Below are 21,079 nucleotides of genomic sequence, written 5' to 3'. Positions count from 1 at the left end.
TCGTTATCCATCACGTTTTTAATTGAAAATTAGTATGGTTACGAATTGTATTCATGTGATTTACCAATGTTTGTGTTTTAGATTTGATTTCAATTTCTTCTATATGTTTCTATCTAAATAGATAAAATAGACCATACACAAATTATGATAAGAGAGGGTGGTACGAAAATTTTTGCATCAAACCTCATTTGGGATACCTAGGGAAAAAGATCAAGGGCCCGCCCTTGTGAATAGTTTGATGAAGGAGAAGTTTGATGCAGAAATCTCCTTCGACCAAAGGAAGGAAAATTTATGGAGCAATCTCATCATCTCCACCTTGGGGAAGCTGCGACTTTCAGTATCTAGAGGTCATAGAACAACCCTGTTCACGTTAGTTTTCCACTTTCAACGATCATAGAATCCTGTTCGATAGTTATTAGTGAGATGTATTAGTTGGTGACCATAAGTTCATAATTTCTAAGTTCATAATTTCTAAGTTCATAATTTCTAAATCATATGGTTGCTTCAAATTACTAGAAGCTATGAATATATGATGAAGAAAAGGCATTCGCATCTATCATTTTATTTGAAATATGCTCTCAAATGTTATTTCAGGTGGTTGAACCTGAAGATAAAATAGCATGAACAAACACTTGGCATCTTAATGCATATTTTTGTGATTCCTCCTCTCAAAGCCCTTTTATTTTAAGAGCAAATGGGAAGGCTTTGAATTCTGAATCAATTCTTTGCACCCAATAAACCTAACCTAAGACACCTTCTTTAGGAGACAAGAGGCCAATACACCAACTCAAAGTGCTCTCAAAAGCAAACACAATGCCTTATTCCATTCACCTGAACAATATTACAGAATCATTCTCATCCTTCTTTCATCAAATCTCTGTTAGACTTCATAACCTCCCCATACATACTAATACTGTTGCCCTTAATTGCTATACTCTACACGCTCTTAGCCTATATATACTTTCATTCTTTCCTCATTTTACCCACTAATGCTCACCCAAAACTCTTCTCATCTGAACCACGGAAACGGCACTGCTAAGAAACTGAATGCCTTCTGTTCCTCGACGGTGTCGACTTAGCTTCCTCTTGATTACCAGAACCGAGGCTCTCCGATGAATCCGAGCCGCTGTTCTCGCCATATCCTCCTTTGCTTGACCATAGCTTTGTGAAAAGCTTCTTTGACTTGAGCAAGCCTTTCATTTTACTAAGAGCTGCTTTCTCACTGCCTCCTCCTCCACCAGTAGCTAGCCTCAAGGAAGCTAGCTCTCCTTTGAGGGCCTTCAGCTCCTCAGCCATGGCAACAGCATCCCACTCTTCCTCTGGGGTTGTACCTGATCTCGAACTTCCGTGAGACCCACTCGTTAGATCCTTGACGCCTTTAGGTAGCTCGGGTGTGCTGCTGCCTGATGATGTCGATGCCCTGACTTGCTCGAAAAATAGTACCTGCACAACCATCCGTAAAGGGAGTCGTTCGTTTTGTACGGCGTGAATGCACGCCTCTGCAGATAGTTTCTTACAGTCTATCAATTTGCAGATTCTTTTTCTATCACTCTTGCTGATCCCCGGATGTTCCTGTAAATCAAGTAATGAACTTCTATTTGAAATTCAGTTGGAAAAATGAACATAACTTATGATGCAAACGACTACGCTATACGAACATAACATTCTAATGAATCGAAAGCCAAAAACTTCAAACTGGTACCTTCAGAAACATGTCGATACCTCGATAAAGCCCGTCGTGTGAAGGCCGAGCGATGCCAGACACCATTTCTGCAAGATTAATGAACTTTACTGATGGTAGATTAGGATCCTTGGCAATTTCAACAAGGTAACCATCGATCAATTTTGCCACCATCAACTTAGTAGCATCTGATAAAATCCCTGACCCTCTTGGCTCCTGAAGCTCACTTCCCTCTTCGACTGACTCGATTTCAGTATTATGATCTTGCAAAAGAAACACTTCCACGATTTTCTGCACGGTATTCACATCATACATAGCTTCACCTTCCGGTGCTCGTAACAAAAGATCGTTCACTGAAGCCTCCTCTAGCTGCTGCCCGATTCGTCGAATGAGCTCTTCTTTGGTCTCGTCTCCAGAAGCTAGGACAATGCAAGCCTTCAGCAATTTGGACAGAAAACTACTCGAGACGCTGCCTTTCTCGGCAGGTAACAGCCAGACAATCGTCGCCACTGCCGATTGGTACTTCGGCAGATCCCCACATTGAAGCACGCCTTTGCTAAAGCCCGGAAGGTATCGGTAAGCATAAGCTTTCAACGCTTCGCCAATCACATTATTACGAACTATTCCTTTGTTCTTTATACTCGCTATAACACGCTTATATAGATCAATTTCAAGCTCACACAGATCCTCAACCCACCAGTCTTTCGGCACACTGCGATTCCTGATACCGTTCCAGTTAGGATCGTTCCTGTTTTCCTCCGGTAGTTTCTTACGGTTGTACGTGTAAGACCAATCAACTTTAGCAACATCAGAAGAGGCCTTTACAGCAATAGCTTCTATGCAATTGCTTACTAGTTTCAGTTCCTCAGACAATGACATTAATGCCTTTGTAGTCTGAAGAACAATGATCGAATCCTTCCAGCTCCGAAAGATGCTCGAACTAAGGAAAACATCGATCTTGTACGTGAGGTTTCCCTTCTCCATTGTCTCGTGCATTCCTAGGTATTCAGCAGCACAACGAGCTGTCACTACGTTATAGGCATTAAGCGTTACGGTCATGCCATAGCAGAACTTGGCACATATCTCAAATGCCACAGAACCACCTGGGATGTCTGGAATGTAAATTTCATCATTGTGATCTGTGACCAACTTCTGCAAGTGAGCACTCTTTGACAGAAGGGGAAACTGCAAAAAATCCGATATCACTAACTTCCTACTACCGTTCCCACGGAGTTTGTCACGATCTACGAATATCTGTAAAGGGTAAGAATCAGCATACCTTATGGAGGTAAAACTTGACGTCCCCAACGATAACAGTGATGTCGGTGGCTAATTCACTTACAACATACCTGCAACGTAAACGTGAAATGAGAAAGTTGCCTGATTGTTTAATTTGAATATATAACAGCGCAAGCCCACCGCTAGTAGATATTGTCTGCTTTGGCCTGTTACATATCATTGTCAGCCTCACAATTTTAAAACACGTATGTTAGGGAGAGGAGAACGACACACCCTTTATAAGGGTGTAAAAACCTCTCCCTAACAGACGTGTTTTGAAACCGTGAGACTGACGGCGATATGTAACGGGCCAAAGCGGACGATATCCGCTAGCGGTGAGCTTGGGCTGTTACAGAATATCACTTCCCCGTTAGCACATATTTCAACCAAATAAGATGCCCGTAAGTCTAAATTGTTAGTACCGTTAACGCATTAAGCGTTAAAGCATATAAATAACAGTTATCGACTACTATACATCAGAGTGAGCCATCCAATACAGAAAATTCTCATGCATTGAGGCTTTGAAAAGAAGTGAAAGCTCAATGTGGACAATGGTACCAAAGAACATACACAAACATTCAGCATTTCCTTGTGACAAGATTCTTAATATTCCCAAAACAGACAGAGACAGAAAGGTGATTCTTAATGTTCCCAAAACAGACAGAGACAGAAAGGTGATTCTTTGAGTTTAAAAAAATTCAAACGTGGAATCTCTCTACTATCATACTCGTGCTCTCGACTGTTTCGACAGCAACGAAATATGCTATTGGCTCACGATTCCAGTTCTTGTCTCAAAGCATCTTTCTAATGTGTGGTCATTTGAACGTGTTCGAAGTGTCGCGAACTTAATTCCATCGCATATGATTCGATCCTTTCCCCAAATACGGGTAGGCATAGCGGCATAGATGTGTAGGAAACATTCTAACGCTACTTGAAAATTAGAACATATACAAGTGATGTTAGCTCTCCAATTTCAGCTTAGTTTCAAAGCTCAAATTACTATATTCACTTTCCGACACGTGAATGATCCAATGAAGCAGTCGATAAACGAAAGTATAATCTATGAACCATTATAACTCGAGAATGATTATTGATCTGTAGAAGAGGTAATATCATTTACTAGAAAAGAGTTGATATTTGGAAATTTGGATTGTGTTTAATATACAATCTTAATCCTATGAAACATAAATGATTTTAGCTTCTTACATTGTTCTTTTCTTTTTCCCAAGTTAGTCGGGTCTTGTCTATCTTTCACAAGACCCTAGACTCTACTGTAACAGCCCAAGTTCACTACTAGCAAATATTGTCTTCTTTAGGCTTTCCCTTCCGGGCTTCCCCTCAAGGTTTTAAAACGTGTATGCTAGGGAGAGATTTCCACACCCTTATAAAGAGCGTTTTGTTTCTCTCTCTAACCGATATGGGATCTCACAATCCACCCCTTCGGAGCCCAGTGTCCTCATAGGCACTTGTTCCCCTCTCCAATCGATGTGGGACCCCCAAATCCACCCCCCTTCGGCGCCCAGCGTCCTCGCTGGCACATCGCCTGTTGTCTAGCTCTAATACCGTTTCTAACAGCCCAAAGCCCACCGCTAGCAAATATTGTCCTCTTTGGGTTTTCCCTTCCAGGCTTCCCCTCAAGGTTTTAAAACGTATTTACTAGGGAGAGGTTTCCACACCTTTATAAAAAGTATTTTGTTCTCCTCTCCAACCGATGTGGGATCTCACAATCCACCTCCTTCGGGGCCCAACATCCTCGTTGGCACTCATTCCCTTCTCCAATCGATGTGGGACCCCCCAATCTACCTCCTTCAGGACCCAACGTCCTCATTGGCACATCGCCCGATATCTGGCTCTAATACCATTTGTAACATCCCAAGCCCACCATTAACAGATATTGTCCTCTTTGTGCTTTCCCTTCCAAGCTTCCTCTCAAGGTTTTAAAACACGTCTGCTAGGAAGAGGTTTCCACACCCTTGTAAAGACTGTTTTATCCCTCTCTCCAATCAATGTGGGGACCCCCCAATCTACCTCCTTCGGGACCCAGCGTCCTCATTGGCACATCACCCGATATCTGGCTCTAATACCATTTGTAACATCCCAACCCCACCACTATCAGATATTGTCATCTTCGTGTTTTCCCTTCCAGGCTTCCTCTCAAGGTTTTAAAACACGTCTCCTAGGGAGAGGTTTCCACACCCTTATAAAGACTGCTATATCCCTCTCTCCAACCGACGCGGAATCTCACACCTACAAATCGATACTTAACCCAACAACATCGTACCACGTTCAATAACATCACTCTCATACAAAGAACAATATTTTGTCAAGCTCATATTGCTTCCACAGCTACTCCTTTCATGGTTTATTTAGTTCAAATACATGGAAACAACGTTAAACAACTTCAATATCTTCTGAAACCACCTTAGAGTCATGAAACAGTTCACATCTAAATCAAAGTCAATAAAAGAAAATGAGGAGCCCCAATGATGAATCCACTTAGTGGACACCCAAAGTAAAGATTTGAACCAACAAAAGCATCATAGAAAAGAGTGAAAAAGAAACAAACTTGAAAGCTTTTGCCAGTCATTCTGAAAAGACAAAAAGTGAATAACAACCAAAGCTTCAACACACTGACCCTTTACCCCCACACACACACACCTTTTCAAACAGACCATTCTTTCAAGAACATAAGAACAGCTACACAGCTAGTTGCTAAACCACCCCCAGCTCACCGCCGGAGAGCGGCGGATTGGGTGGTGGAAGTGAAGTATAAAATGCATGAAGCCAAGAACAGTAATAACAATAAATGAGTATCAGCTAAAGCAAAGTGAATGAAGAAGGCAGAGGAGATCTCACCTAACATTGGTCCCATCAGTCTGAAACGAATCAGGTTTTGATCCAAGTTTCATGAACTTCATCTTCAAAATCAAGCAATCAATGAATGAACTTCAAGTTTTCACAATCAAAACCACAAAAAAAAACCCTTTTTCTCAGAACCCCACAACGAAAATGACACCAAAATGAACTCAAAACGTCAACAAACAGCAACACTCCAATGCACAACCTTGCAAAAACCCCACAAGAGAGAGAGAGAGAGAGAGAGAGAGAGATTTAGCGATCAAGACTCTAAAAATGACCAAATTTGTAAAGAAAAACAGAGCATTTGTGGATATATGGATGTGGGGTGGACGGAATCTTGACAAAAACCGAGGCAAAAAGGTAAGAACGAGAGAAAAAAATGAGGGAAGGAAGGGTTTTGTGAAGTTTTTTAAAAAGAAAAAGGGTAAGAAAGTGGGTGTTTCCTCGGTCGGCGGCAAAGCCCACGGAGCCCGGGTCAGCTAGTCAGCTCTGGAGACATGGCTAACCCAACAGCCTTCTAAAACACTAAAAATAAAAAGAATTCATATCTCTGGTGACTCTGTTTCTCTGTTTTCTCCTCTTTTTAAACCCCTTTTCTTAAAGCCTTTCAATTTGCAAGCCCCAACATATGCTATTCTATGCTATGCTTCAAATGATAATGTAGATATCATTTTGGTATCACTTAAATTATGCTATTCTCCTTTTGTTTTGGTTAAGTAATGAGAGAATCAATGATGAACTACCCAACAACAAAATCGGTATAGAAATTGGAGTGAATATCTAAAGAATCTATTAGAATATATTGTAGGGAAAAGGCTATGGTCAAGAATCATCAAGATCAAGTTTTTAATTGTGTATACTCTGTAATTCAATAAACCCACATGAACAAATGGCAATTTGTGGACTTTTGAAATGCATGAAAATTTTCTTCTAAGCTTACTATTTTGAATTTTAGAACCCAACAGAACATAGGAAAGGACACAAATGTTGTTTCAATGAAGCTGGGTTGAAATAAGATATGTTGGTAGAAGATGTCGGGTTGGTTGTCTCTCGTTTGTGTTTTTCTCTGCAATTTTCTCGAGAAAGTTGTGGTTTTGAAGTGAATATTGAAGCATTTTCACGATCTTCGTTTGATAATTCATAGGCCTTTTGTTACAAAACCACGCCATGAAAGAAAGCCAAAACAATGCTTATGGTAAAGAAGGAAACATTGAAGCCATTTTGATCCTTTCAGTTTCGAGTTTTCCTCAAGATTTTTAAAACGTGTATGTTAAGTAGAGATTTTTACAGAGAATGTTTCGTTCCCCTATATATCGGGCCCAACATCCTCGCTGACACTAGTTTCCCTCTCCAACTGTTGTGGGATCAACTAGAACTTCATTTTTTATACGGTTGATGTTGTCAGCAATTTTCCTCAATATTGTCAATCGATTATCAGCCTATTCGATTAATCTCATAAGATTCCAATCACCCGAGACAACATGTTTCTTCTTGTCGATGGTGAACGAAAGTCACACACATGGTAAAAGCTTAGATTTTTATTAATGTATTTGGTTAGAGGAGTGGAATGGGAAAGGTAAGGTAATTGAGGACCCCAAAAGATCTAAAGAGCTGAAGCACATGGTGCTGACTGTACCAACATTGCTCTCTCTCATATTAATATTATAATCTAAAGATTCCTCAACCCTTCAATCTCTCTCTCTCTGTTCAAACTGAAAAAGGGTAATGAGAGAGAGAGAGAGTCAACGGCTTAGGGTTATCAAAAGGACCATATTATATATATATAATATTATAATATTAAAGCTTGGTATATTCTCAGGAATATTTCAATATTATATGTTCGTCCCTACATTTTTTCTTCGTCTTCTTAGATTATATGTTCATGTTCGTGTTATGTATGTATGCTTTTAATTCTCTTAATCTAAGTTTTTATTTTTAAAGTTGGATGGATTTATTATGAATTACGAGAATGACAATGATACGAACGAGTGGAGAAGGTTCAACTTTTGAACGTTTCTATTTTAAATATGGAAACTTTTTTAATCTAAAAAAAAACATAATCCAAAATTTAATAATTTTATTTAGTGAAGAGTTCGGGATATTAACTCTATCAAATAGGGATATTTAGAAAAAATCGGTGACCTAAAATACTTGATCAATATATTTCATTAATATGGATTGAGTTAGGACGAGTTCCCTTAAAACTAAATTAAATTGAATTAACTAACTCGAATTTATTGTTGATTTAAAAAAATACATTATTTAGATTGAGTTAGGTTTATTATTTAACAAGGGTAGGGTTATTCGAGTTAAAAAATTTAGAACTCAAATAAATGAATCAAGTCTAAAAAAAGTCTTAATCCAATCTAACTCACGAACATCTATAACATTAAATGTGGCCAATATAACCAAAACTTAGATATAATTCATCCCTCATTTGAAGGGGAATCACATCTATGTAGTAATTGCTCATTGTCTGGCACTGCAAGGTCAGGGAAACTGAGGCAAATTCATGGGAGACAAGCTAACAATCTCAGATCAATTTGGAGCCTGAAATCCAAAATATTCTTCTTTAATTTTCATTAAAGTCAGTATATATATATTATACTCAACTTCAAATTCATAACAAATAGCACATGGCCACTTAAGGCTGAAACAAAATTGACATTTGCAGTACTTCTAATAATGCATTTCCCTGCATAATTAACACAAATTTCTGAATCCACAACTTTATTTTGAATCATGACAGCCATTGCCTGTGTGGTACGTTCACTACATAATCCAGAACAATCACATGAGCTTATCCATAATATTAAACCCATATCATTAATGGCACTATTCTAGATTTATAGTTCTACAACACCAGAAAAAATATTTGGAAGAACAAGTTTGAAGATTCCAAAAACTAGTCAAGATACGATTCTACGCTTAGTTTGAGCTTATCTGTTTCTTTTCTAACCATTCGAATTCTTGTGAATAGTTTAAGCTAAACTTGATTCATTTTACACCATAGAGATTAGAAAGTATGAGATCCAAGGCTTGTAGCATATTGAAGCTAGTGTGATTTTGGGTCTGTCTAAGGTGGGGAGTTTTCAAGGACTCCATGATGCCTATGATTTCATTATGAACTGTCTAAGGAAATGGGAGGAGGGGGAGGAAAGTAGAGGTGGGAGGATTGTGAGTTGTTGGATAGGGGAACAAAACATTCTCTATAAGAGCGTGGAAATCTCTCAGTAACAGACACGTTTTAAAACTATGAGGCTGATGACGATACGTAATGGGTCAAAACGGACAATATCTGTTAGTGGTGGACTTGGGTTGTTACAAATGGTATCAGAGTCAATCACCGGATGGTGCAAGGACTCGTTGGAGTGGGGCTATACCCTTTCCATAGAGACGCGTTTTAAAATCGTGAGGCGGACGGCGTAATGGACCAAAAAGGACAATATCTGCAAGCGGTGAACTTAAACTGTTACAAATGGTATCAAACCCAGACACCAAACGGTGTGCCAACGAGGACATCGGGCCCCAAGAAGAGTGGATTGTGAGATCCTACATTAGTTGGAGAGAGGAATGAAGCATTTCCTATAACAGTATGGAAAGCTCTCAGTAACATAAGTGTTTTAAAATTATGAGACTGACTAAAATGTTAGGGGTAAACTTGGACGGTTACAAGATTATTGGCCCATAGAAAAAGGGAAGTTAGTTTGTGAGAAGAAAGTGTGGTTGGGAAGGGAAGCATCTGTGCGTGCAAATTGGCACCCAAAAAGATGTCACTTGTAAGTGTCATAATGGTTAAACCATAGAAATGAGGGACTATGAGACAATCATGCAAAAATCTAAGCTGACCTTTTGGGTATGCCCAATTATTGTCGAAGTATGTTGTTTGTGCATGCTCTAAAAGCTTCTTGGCCACATTCATGCTTGGATCTTTGCCCAGCTCACATCCTCCACTTTCTCTCTTATCTATTAAAAAACACACATAATGATAGCAAGACTAACATTACAAAGCTGAATCATTCATGGGTAGCCTAATCTTTCCTCATATTATCTTTAGAACTTAGTGGTGGGATAGAATTCAACTTTGAATCAATAGCATAAGAAGGCATATTGTAGTAGCATCAGCAATTATTCATCATGCGATTGAAAAAAGAATTAAAGTCATTCTATACAAATTTGTTTTAAATCATACTTTAAATCATATAATTTGGACTCTTAAACTTTATGCTTACAATATTTTAGTCTTTAAACTTTCAAAAATTGTGTCTTAGAAATTAATTTCTAAAGAATAGTATCGAATGATTTTCATCTCTAAACTTTAAAATTTGTCTACATAAAATAGATAAACATGCCATGATTTTTTTAAAATGGATGTATAGCTAATAATACACCACACCTAAAATAGAATCAACCTAGAGTTGTTCAAGTTGATTTTATAGTATAAGGTCACCTAAAGACTATTTGGACACATTAAGAGTAATGTTCCTATAATGAAAAAATCTTTTGCGAAGGAGATACCTAAGCTAATGTATGTATGAAAAAAATCACCATCTCAAACATTAGATAATTTAATGCCAAAATGGGACCTGAACCAAAAAATTAATATGATGGATTAAAATCGAAAAGGATTATCTAATTCACTTTCAAGATAGTTGAGGTAAATCAACTAGTATTGTAGGAAGGACAAAAATAGATGAAAAATCCAAGTGTTATCCATATCCTTAAAAACAATAGAGGAAATAAGTTTATAGAAACACAGAATCTGTACACGTTTAGCATACTACTGATGGGTCCATCCCAAAATCTAAGGCTCCGTCTCTCTCACCTCACCAAGAACAAACAGAAGTTTGGATAGAAAGAAAAATACAACAAAAAAAAAAAAAAAAAAAAAAAAAAAAAAAAAAAAGCCTGCCTGGTGGACTCTGGGAGTCACTCGGGACCTTGGCTCTAACACCATCAAGTAACTCTAGCAAGAAAAAACAATGGAGGGCTACAGAACGACAAGCATGGACCACAGGGTGAGATGTCTGTGATGTTAATCATGTGGGAGGATTTGGGTATACTTTAGGCTTTGGCTTAACTTCTATTTCATTTACACTGCGGACATATATGGCATCTGGCTCATGGCTACAAAATAAAACAACAAAAAGAAAGAGCGATAAGAATGTCGTCGATGCATCGTGTGTGAGAGTGTCAAAGAGAGGAAAGAGAACATACGGTTTATCTCCCTCTTCGAATGTGTAACTTGATGCTACGGCTAATAGGCGCCCATCTCTACTAAATGATAGTGCTGCAATACTTGTTGGGTATTTTGAATACTGAAATATGGGAGTTATAAAATGGTAAGCTTTTGAAAACCGTAATAGTCATGGACAGAGGCCAAACTATTAGCTCACTGGTGGAAAATCCTTACCTGATATAGCCTCTTCTTGTTGTTCCCATCCCAAACATTCACGAATCCATCACAGCCTCCAGTTGCAAAAGTACCATAGCTACAGCATGAAAACAGATCAATATGGAAGCAGGGTAGAAGGTTGTTTGCATTACAACTTTAGGATATAATTTACTGATTGCCAGCACAATATTAACATGGTTAATCATTGACTGGTCAAAATACGTAGCGAAGTAAATCATTTTCTAGTTTCTGTATGTAGTGTAGATGTGACAATGTTTGCCAGTTCGATTTTGGAAGACTGCAATGCGGTGCCTATATATGTTCTCACTCAAACTAAGTCAAAAACTCGAATAAACCATAAACTCACATGGGATGGAATGCAATTGCATTGACCGGATAGACTATGTCCCTTCCAGCCTCCAGTTTTCTGTGACATTTGAATGCGTATCTACAAAAAGAAAAAATCACGTACAGGGAATTACAGCTCAAAGTCTATCAATAAAAAACAAATATCATCTTGTTGAAGGAAAGCATATAGCCATCTGTTTACGCACGATGCTTTAGAACCTGTGTAACCTTTTCATAGATTACACTCTAAAATGCATAATATAACCAGAGAAGTTGAAAGCTAACATATACATTAAAGATCAATTTACACGATAACTTTTCGAGCTGTTTAATGCATGTTTGTTTTCCATCGAAAGAAGCAAAAGGAAAAAAATATATATATTATACAACATGATCGCTAAAATACATCAAAAGAGGATAGCCTCAAGACGCTGAGCCAAGAACTAATAGCAGGGACTAAAATATAATATATCAAAATCTCTGTATCTCTAGATATTCATTCCAATCAAGCATATAGAAGATATGAGGAATTCACATATTGCAGAGAACACAATGAATAAAAAGAATAAAATGTACAATGATAAACATTTCTTGTTATTGTTTAACTACCAACAGCACCTACTTTTTGGCTTGACTGGCATCCGAGGGATCAAAAAATTCCATGGCAACTCGCCCTTCAACTGAACTAAGAGCGTATCCTGCAATTAGAGAAGAAAATTTATAAATCTATAAACAATTGCAGTATCAAAGGCATGATAGTGATCCCTTGCAGTTTAGTTTATAGAAATCATAATTTTTTTTAGTGAAACCACGCTTTCATTGAGAAAATGAAAGAATACAAGGGTATACAAAAAAAAAAAAAAAAAGAAAAAAAGAAAAAAGAAAAGAATGGTGTATAGCCTAACTACAAAAAATGACTCCGATCGAAAAGAACAATATCAGGAAAATTGATGCACGCGATTGAATCATTTCCAAGTTAGTAAAAAAGTCTTAGGCACTAGCCTTAAATTGAAAACCTATTTCACTAAGAGTAAGGGAACAAAGTATGTACTGGCAGGGAATCGACCAAAATTCAAAACATATGAATAACTCAGAGAATTACATCGTCATTTATCAAGAGGAAAGGCAGTTCATGCATCAGCAATTTCATTGTAAAGCTTAGATTAATACCTGTTCCATTAGGATAACATCACATGCATCAAGTGTAGTTTCATTTTAAGGGTTAGATGAATACCTGTTCCATTAGGATAACATCGCACGCTTCGAGTCTGATATTTCAATGAGGATTCCCTCCTTTGCTCAGGTTGAGACATATTTCTCAAGTCATAGACGTTAACATGCCTTCCAGCAGTTGCTACAACTAAACGATTTCCCACTAGAGAAAGTGAGTAAACACGTTCAGGCTGAGGATATGTTCCCACGAGAGTATGTTCCTGCCCACTTGCGCCTCTAGGATCCCAACACTTCAGTGTTTTATCCCAACTGCCAGTAATTAATTGCCCTGGAAAACCATTGACCTACGTTGTCAAATTTCCTGCATTAAGATAACAATAATATAGCTGATATCTAAAATGCAGTGACATCGTACATATTTCCATTAAAAGAAGTTTGGCACCATAGAGATTCCAGAGCATGACAGAGAATGAGAGAACTATTATTCACCACTTATTTTCAATTCACCAGTTTCAATTAGAAAAACCATAAATAATAGCTCACCTCATACTTTACAGAGGCTATTATATCTATAATCAAGTTGTAGACTCTTAAGTATATAATTCTATCAACCAGAAACAGAAATGGGCACACAAATCCCATTCCTCTTGCATTTTCAACTGAACACATTTTTCAAGATGCTAGCAGGTGTAATAATTTAAAAGTAACCAAGTTTTACAAGGGGCGGAAAAAAAAAGACACCAAGGGTTCATCCACTTAAAAGTGAATTAGGACCAATGTAGTAAGGTCAAAGTATCACTAGATTTTCCATTGATACAATTTATTGATGTTTCTATTCATTCCTTTTCGAGTGAGATAGAAAAGGATCCCATCAACTAGTGCAAATTGTTAATTTACTAAAACACTATCCAATTAAAGATTCTCAATAGAAACATGCATACAGGTACAGAAAGTAATGTCCTTCTCGCAGGGTTTCTCAGAGCAACCATTTCTAGAAATTTTCCCTCTAATTCAAAATCATAATGTGTATGAGTGTATCCCCTCCTATTTTGGGAATTCTTAATTATGAAAAGATTGCAAAATCGACCCCAAATAGGTAAGTTACAATTTAGAACTTGGACTTTAATTTCATCAATTTCAATCACTAACAAGTTAGTGGAAAAAATTAACCGTAACGACTTTCTTAATGTTTAAGGAATAAATGATCACATTAAAAGTCTGAGGATTACATTGAAACTATCTTAATAGCTCGAAATTTTATAATAATTATCAATGAATAAGCATATAGCGAGTAAGGTCATAGAGAATCATCTCTAGTTTTGCTTAGTTCTAGTTCATGACAAGTTCTAATTCGACCATCTCTTACTATTTTGGAACTATACCAATTCTACAAAACCAAATCTCAGATTAACTTCCTAAATGAAATGACTATGCAAGTAGAACTTCATTTTCCATTAGAAAACAAAAATATACCTGCCGCGTAAGAATACTCGACGCATCGCACAGGTGCGTCATGCTTCCCCAAGATATCCTCCTTATTATGGTTAAAAACGAGTCTGAAAGCATTCAAAAAGAAAATTAAACTTGTTTCCGAAATTCACAAGCTCCTAACGTTTCAATATAAGAAGCACTCACCTCCTGACGGTGTTGTCAACACTCACACTGAATCCCGAAGAATCATCGTGGAAACAACAGTCGAGCACAGGACCACCGTGTACGAACTCACCTCGGAGCACGTTGTCACTAGCGTCGTACAAGCGCACAGTCTGAGAAGAAGAAACAGTAAGATAAGCTCGGAAATGAAGTAGAGATAGAAAGAGTTATTATAAGTAATTTACCTTGTCCCAAGAAGAAACAAGCAGGTGATCACTGTGGTTGGAGAATCGGAGATTAGAAATGCCGTCGGAGGGAGGATTTGAAAGCTCCCGGCCAGTAGCCGGAGAAGGAACCGCTGTCATGGCGCAAATTTCTTTGCTGCTGCCAGATGAGATGGAGAATTAGGGATCTTCTCTGTGAATCTCCGCGTAGTAGGGAGAGGAGGAGGGAAGCAGATTTCGAAATTTGATTTTGAATTTGTGAGTGGCGTGAGAAGATGAGCCAGGGGTTTTATGATCCGAATTCAAAATTCAAAATGTTATTATTATTTTCTCTTTTTTAATTAATAAAAATTAATAAAAAAAATACCCTTCTACTTTATTTCAAAAATATTTATATTAAAAAAAAAATTTAAAAATACTTTTATAAAGAACACAGTTCAGTTGTATTTTTTAAATTTATTTTAAAATTTTAAAGATATTATTAAAAAAAATTCCATCTGATATTTCAAAAATTGTAACTTACCTATTATATAACTATGGTATAAATGTAATATAAAATTAAATAAAAAAATTTAAAATATATTAATAAAATTTGATAAATCTAGATTTTAATTATTCATGTTGCAACCAAACCCCGATTTGAGGTATCCTCTTAAAAAATTCACAAAAGATAGTAAAGAAACTTCGACAAAATTCTTCGATGTGAATCTCGGCCCAACCCATAAGGGTTTAATATACACAAATTCTTTTAATATTTAATGTATAAAAATAATTATTTTATTTTATTTTTCTTCTACTCTAATAAATATATTAAATTGAAAATTTTGAATTAAAAATACTTTTTCTTTTATATTTAATATATTAAATATTGATTTAAATATTTGAAAATAGTATACACATATACATAACTAAAATAGAAAATAATGGTTAGAAACAAGTACACTAGAATTTCTTTAAAATAATAATAATAAATATTTCATTATCGCGTCAGCACATTCACTCAAAATTTTAATTATCAAGAAAATCAAATTTGGATATTAATAAAAGATCCTTTTTTTTTTTTAATGTTCTAGCCATTATTATTTTTAAATAATTAAAAAATATTATTTAATTCCTTCCCCTCTTCATTACCATAAAACCAAATCTTAAATAAATAAATAAATAAAAGAGGACATTCTCAAGAAGAAATATAATTGCACTAAAATAATTATTATTATTATTATTATCACATCTAAATAATTGTATTGATATTCTTTTTCTCTTAGTTTATTACTCCAAATATTTATTTATGTGAAAAACATTTAATTATTTTGTCATAAATAATTGATTATATTATATTTTCTGAGGAATTAAGTTTCCTTTTTCTATTTTTTTCAATTTTTTTTATTCTTTTCGGTATGATTGAAAATAAATATATTTCAATGAAAAAATATACTAATAGTAAATCAGCGAGCAGATTTCATATTGGTTAGAGAGGATAACAAAACATTCTTTATAACAATATGGAAACTTATCCTCAGTAGACGCGTTTTAAAACTTTGAAGAGAAGCCGTGAAAGGAAAAACTTGAAGCAAACAATATTTGTTAGTGGTGGGCTTAGCATGTTACAAATGGTATTAGAGCTCGATAGCAGCTGGAATTAAATCATTACAACTCGACCTTAAACTCTAAATTCGAGATCACAATAGTTCATAGATTTTATATACAAATAGTTATATCTTGTTTATTCGAGAGATTTCTAATCCAATATAATTGGGAGATTGTGTTCTCCACACATAATTTATGAATTAAAATATAAACAACATGCACATTCAATGAAAAAAAAAATATTATTATTATTATTTACTAAATTATTCTTAAAAAAAACATTTTTTTAATGATGTCGAATTAATTAAAAATTTTAATTTCTATATTTATAATAATAATAATAAATAAATAAATAAAAGTAAATTAACGCGTTTTCAAACCTGGTCGGGTTGATGACGCTGCCAGCTCTTCCCAAGAAGGCAGTTGAAATCAGCTCCAACGATCGTGATGGCATGCACATAATTCATATAATTTTAAATAAATAAATAAATAAAACACAAGGATTTTATGAGTAATAAACAAATTTTAATTCATATAATTATTATTTTTAAATTTATGTTAAATTAATGGACAAATGCGGGCATATTTTAATTATTTTATTTGGCAATTTGAATCAATTGTTTTTTTACAATAATATTTACAATTTCTTTTTTAAATAAAGATATTGATTTTGTTCATTCTTTTATAGCAACCGTGTATTTTTATTTTATTTTATGCCATATTATTTATTCTTTGCCCAATTTTTTATTTGATTATAATTATTTAATTTTTACTAAATTAATAAAAATATCAATCTTATAAAATACTCTAAAAAATACCTTTATTATTATTATTGAGATATTTTTTTTATATAAAATACAAAGTTTAAGAATATTTCGGTTAAATTTGATTTATTAAACTAAATATATGGATACACAGACAGTCTTTTAATTATTATTTTTAAATAAATTATCCAAAACATCGTTTTAATTCTTACCCGAACTATTTCTCATCGAACAACAACGTTGGAAGAGGATTCAATTTGGATTCTGATATTTAATTTAATAATTTTTTTTATTAAATGGTAAAAAAAAATATTTTTTTTCTTGACGTCGTCTAAATCTAACCCGAGAATTAAACGTTTTTTAAATTTCACTTGGAATCCATGGACCACTCATAAAATAAAGTGAATATTTTTTAAAAATTTGTCATTCCATTCCAGCTTATGTTTTTATTTTTAATTTAATTCAAAAAATATGAATATCTTCAAGAACAGCATATATTCCAAACAGGAAAATCTGAATTTGTTTAATATTCAGAATGAAATCTTTCTTGTCTGGGGTTAACACGAGGCTAGACTTTGAAATTATATATCATAGGTCGGTCAAATAAAACCAATAATGCCAAATTAGTTGTTACAATATTTATATAAAATTTGCATAATTATGAAAATTATAATTTAACCTAAGTTAGATTCAAATCTAGTGTAACATTCCATTTTTTATTTTTTTATTTTAATTAAAAATTTAAATGTTATTTTTCTAGAATAATGAAAAAAAAAAAGAATAATTGTCACACGGAGCTAAAATCAATAGATTTATGATAAATTTAGACGTGATTAATTGTCGTTGTCCCTTAATCGAGGTCTTATTTGCTTTTTAATTCAGTTAATTTTTTTTGAATGAATGGAAAAGGCACTAAAGCGTATGCCCTAAGAGAAGTTCCAAAGGGCATGCTCTTCAATTTTAAACTCAAAGCATTCCACTCTTTAGAGTTTAAAATAGGGTCACAAAGGTCATTATCACCACAACCCACAAAATTATTGTAGTTTTTTTTTGTCTTCCCAAAGTCTATGGATTATGTGGACCCAAAGTGTCCTTTCTTCTCGTGGAGCGGTAAAAGATCGATCTGTCGGTTGAATAAGAAAAGGTCAATCTGAGTCGGAGTTAGCATAGAATGAAGTGGGGCGACCTTGATGTTATGTAGACATAAAACCAACTTCTTAAGCTGTGGATGGAGAAGAGCGAACATGAGGGTTCGGGTAGAATTTCTATGCCGACGGAAAACCCAGATAAAAAAAAGTCTAAAAAGAGAGATTGTGTGAGTTGGAGAGAAGAACGAAACATTCCGTATAAGGGTGTGGAAACCTCTCTTTTGTAGACGTGTTTTATAACCATGAGGCTGACGGCAATACATAACAGGCCAAAACAGACAATATCTACTAGTAGTAGACTTGGATTGTTACAAATGGTATTAGAGTCAATCATCGTGTGGTGTGCTAGTAAGAACGTTGGGCCTCAAGGGGGTGGATTGTGAGATCCCACGTTAGTTAGAGAGAAACTAAGGGTGTAAAAACCTCTCCCTAATAGACGCGTTTAAAACTGTGAGACTGACGACGTTATATAACAGGCTAAAATTGACAATATCTGCAAGCAGTAGCCTTGTAGGCCCCAAGGGAGTGGATTGTGTGGATTGTGAGATCCCACGTCGGTTGAAGAGGAAAACTAAAATAGACGTGTTTTAAACCATGAGACAGATAACGATACGTAACAGACCAAAACTAAAACTGTTAATATCTATTAGCGCTCGAATCTAAGACTCTTCTAGATATCAACAACAACCTTCATTCTATCTAAAACCTATTTTATTCTTTGCAACATATAAAATTCTGGACTCATTCCCTCAAGTACCACCAACCAAGTTCATCATTTTCCTTCTGTTCTTGTCTTAATCTCCATTTTGATACTCCTAATCATGATCAACAAGCCTAAATTGATATCTCTTGAACTAAAAAACAAAAGGAATCCCTCTTTTTTCAGGTGATTGAGTATTAAATTTAAGTTCATACTTTGGATGAACTGAAAAGCTGCATTTTTTAATCCATTCATGACAGTTGGTTAATCATTTGAGTTGGCTTCTGGGCCCATTTATAAACTGTGATGATTTCCTTTATTAATTCAAGTGAAGTCAACTTCATTTTGTTGCTATCACATTATAAATATGAGCTTGTTCATCAATTATCTTCTCAAGAATCAAAGAACAAACCAAAATCTTGTGTTCTTAAGATAGAACAATGGAGCCTATAGCAGAAAGAGAATGGATCTCTGAGGAATCTGATTTCATGGCTAATTTGCTCAGTAATTACTGTCTCCCAAATGAGCTAAGCTCAGATTTGAGCTTGGAAATCCCTTGTGCTTATTGGGAATCCAATGAACCACCATCACTGTCCATGGCAGCCATGGATGAACCTTCTTATTATTCTTCAGATTCCCTCCCTCTTTGGCTGCCTAATGGTGCTTCTTTGTCCTTGGATTTCTCGATGGAGGATGATCGCTTGGACGACAACGGTTCGAGTCGAAAAACAAGGCAATGTAGGCTGCAACACTCCCTTGCTGACCCTGCTGCTGCTGCTGCTGTTGCTGTCAATGGGAAAAAGAGGAAAGCTGAGATACATGAGAAAGTTGCATCGATGTCGGTCGTCGAGAACTCGAAGAAGAGGAACGCAAGGCCACCGAAGATCATGAAGCTTGGTTTGGCTAGCTGCAATGAAGAGGATCACATTGGTCAGTGCACAAGTAGCTTCAGCTCTGAGGAGTCTCAAGAAATCAATGGTGGAATTAGTTCAAGTTCAAGCTCAAAAGGGTCTGCCTCTTTGACCTCAAATGGGAAGCCAAGAGCTAGTAGAGGCTCAGCCACTGACCCTCAAAGCCTTTATGCAAGGGTAACCCTTTAAACTCTAAACCACTCCCCTGTTTCTGTCATTTCCCTACACTTTGATATCAAAAACTTAAACAAATTTTCATTCAGAAAAGAAGAGAAAGAATCAATGAAAGGTTGAAGATCTTACAAAGCCTCGTCCCGAATGGCACAAAGGTAAGTTGATATCGATATCGAACGATCATATCTCGAACGATATCTCAACGTTGACATAAGTCTCATTCGATCGAGATCTTGGCTTGCAGGTTGATATCAGTACAATGCTTGAAGAAGCCGTTGAATATGTGAAGTTCTTGCAGCTTCAAATCAAGGTAAATGATGATTCAAAAGATTAGGGAATATGTTCTTGAATCAAGGCTTGATTTTTGTGTTGAATTTAATCTTTGCAGCTGTTGAGCTCTGATGATCTATGGATGTATGCACCAATTGCTTACAATGGAATGGATATTGGACTTAACTTGAAGCTCATGAAGCAAGACAATGCATCACAGTAGATATTGTTTCTTGTCGTAGGAACAAAGGTGATAGAGGTCCCATTTTAATTAGCAGATTTTAAGGTTAAGACTCTCATTCATTTTGGATTCAAGAGGGTATAATCATGAGAAGGGATGTGTAATTTTGGTCCTTCTTTTAAGCTATGTAATTTGGGACGTTCGAGTTGTTTAGTTTGATCTTTCTAATGCTAATTATCCAATTTGATAACTTTATATGTTTATAATACTTCCGATCAAGAGCTTAGGGACCTGATATGTAACAGCCTAAGCTCACCGCTAGCAGATATTATCTGCTTTAGCTTGTTACGTATCGCCGTTAGTGTGAGATCTCACATCGATTGGGGAGGAAAACGAAGCATCCTTTATAAGAGTGTGAAAACCCCTCCCTAGTAGACGCGTTTTAAAAACCTTGAGGGGAAGTCCGAAAGGGAAAGCCCAAAGAGAACAATATTTATTAGAGCTAGGTTTGTGCTATTACAAATAGTATGACAGACATCGAGCGATGTGTCAGCGAAGAAGCTGAGCCCTGAAGAGGGGTAGACGTGAGGCGATGAGCCAGCAAAGACGCTGGGCGGGCGATGTGTCAGCGGGGAGGCTGAGCCCTGAAGAGGGATGAACATGAAGCAGTGAGCCAGCAAAGACGCTGGGCAAGCGATGTGCCATTGAGGAGGCTGAGCCCTAAAGAGGGGTGGACACGAGGCAGTGAGCCAGCAAGAACGTTGACCCCGAAAGGGAGTGGATCGAGAGATCT

The 21,079-nt window shown here is 36.0% G+C and overlaps 3 protein-coding genes across 4 annotated transcripts; 1 reads left to right on the top strand and 2 right to left on the bottom strand.

The window, feature by feature from the left end:
* Positions 1-621: 621 nt before the first annotated feature.
* Positions 622-6,399, bottom strand: NPY2 (Phototropic-responsive NPH3 family protein). Of its 2 annotated transcripts, none has more exons than XM_023684531.2 (4): positions 5,816-6,399; positions 2,961-3,030; positions 1,703-2,866; positions 622-1,572 (listed from the first exon to the last, which is right to left on the bottom strand). In XM_023684531.2, the coding sequence occupies exons 1-4, from the start codon at positions 5,875-5,877 to the stop codon at positions 1,036-1,038; spliced, it is 1,833 nt and encodes a 610-aa protein (XP_023540299.2). In that variant the 5' UTR covers positions 5,878-6,399; the 3' UTR covers positions 622-1,035. The 2 variants fall into 2 exon arrangements, with proteins under 2 accessions (XP_023540299.2, XP_023540307.2); XM_023684539.2 differs by lacking the exon at positions 5,816-6,399 and adding an exon at positions 5,618-5,769.
* Positions 6,400-10,512: 4,113 nt separating this feature from the next.
* LOC111806425 (mitotic checkpoint protein BUB3.2) lies at positions 10,513-14,829 on the bottom strand. Its single transcript, XM_023691741.2, has 9 exons — positions 14,573-14,829; positions 14,370-14,500; positions 14,208-14,290; positions 12,796-13,062; positions 12,184-12,259; positions 11,581-11,661; positions 11,232-11,310; positions 11,036-11,136; positions 10,513-10,945 (listed from the first exon to the last, which is right to left on the bottom strand). The coding sequence occupies exons 1-9, from the start codon at positions 14,690-14,692 to the stop codon at positions 10,858-10,860; spliced, it is 1,026 nt and encodes a 341-aa protein (XP_023547509.1). The 5' UTR covers positions 14,693-14,829; the 3' UTR covers positions 10,513-10,857.
* A 4,301-nt stretch (positions 14,830-19,130) lies between these two features.
* On the top strand, positions 19,131-20,924 carry LOC111790352 (uncharacterized). The gene is made up of 4 exons (XM_023671263.2): positions 19,131-19,838; positions 19,925-19,990; positions 20,080-20,145; positions 20,224-20,924. The coding sequence occupies exons 1-4, from the start codon at positions 19,191-19,193 to the stop codon at positions 20,326-20,328; spliced, it is 885 nt and encodes a 294-aa protein (XP_023527031.2). The 5' UTR covers positions 19,131-19,190; the 3' UTR covers positions 20,329-20,924.
* Positions 20,925-21,079: the final 155 nt, after the last annotated feature.

The sequence above is a fragment of the Cucurbita pepo genome, chromosome 1 (assembly GCF_057944985.1).
Source record: "Cucurbita pepo subsp. pepo isolate OVF chromosome 1, ASM5794498v1, whole genome shotgun sequence".
Classification (NCBI taxonomy): Eukaryota; Viridiplantae; Streptophyta; class Magnoliopsida; order Cucurbitales; family Cucurbitaceae; genus Cucurbita; species Cucurbita pepo.
Note: the sequence above shows the minus strand (reverse complement) of the source record. Positions and strands in the feature narration are given on the sequence as shown.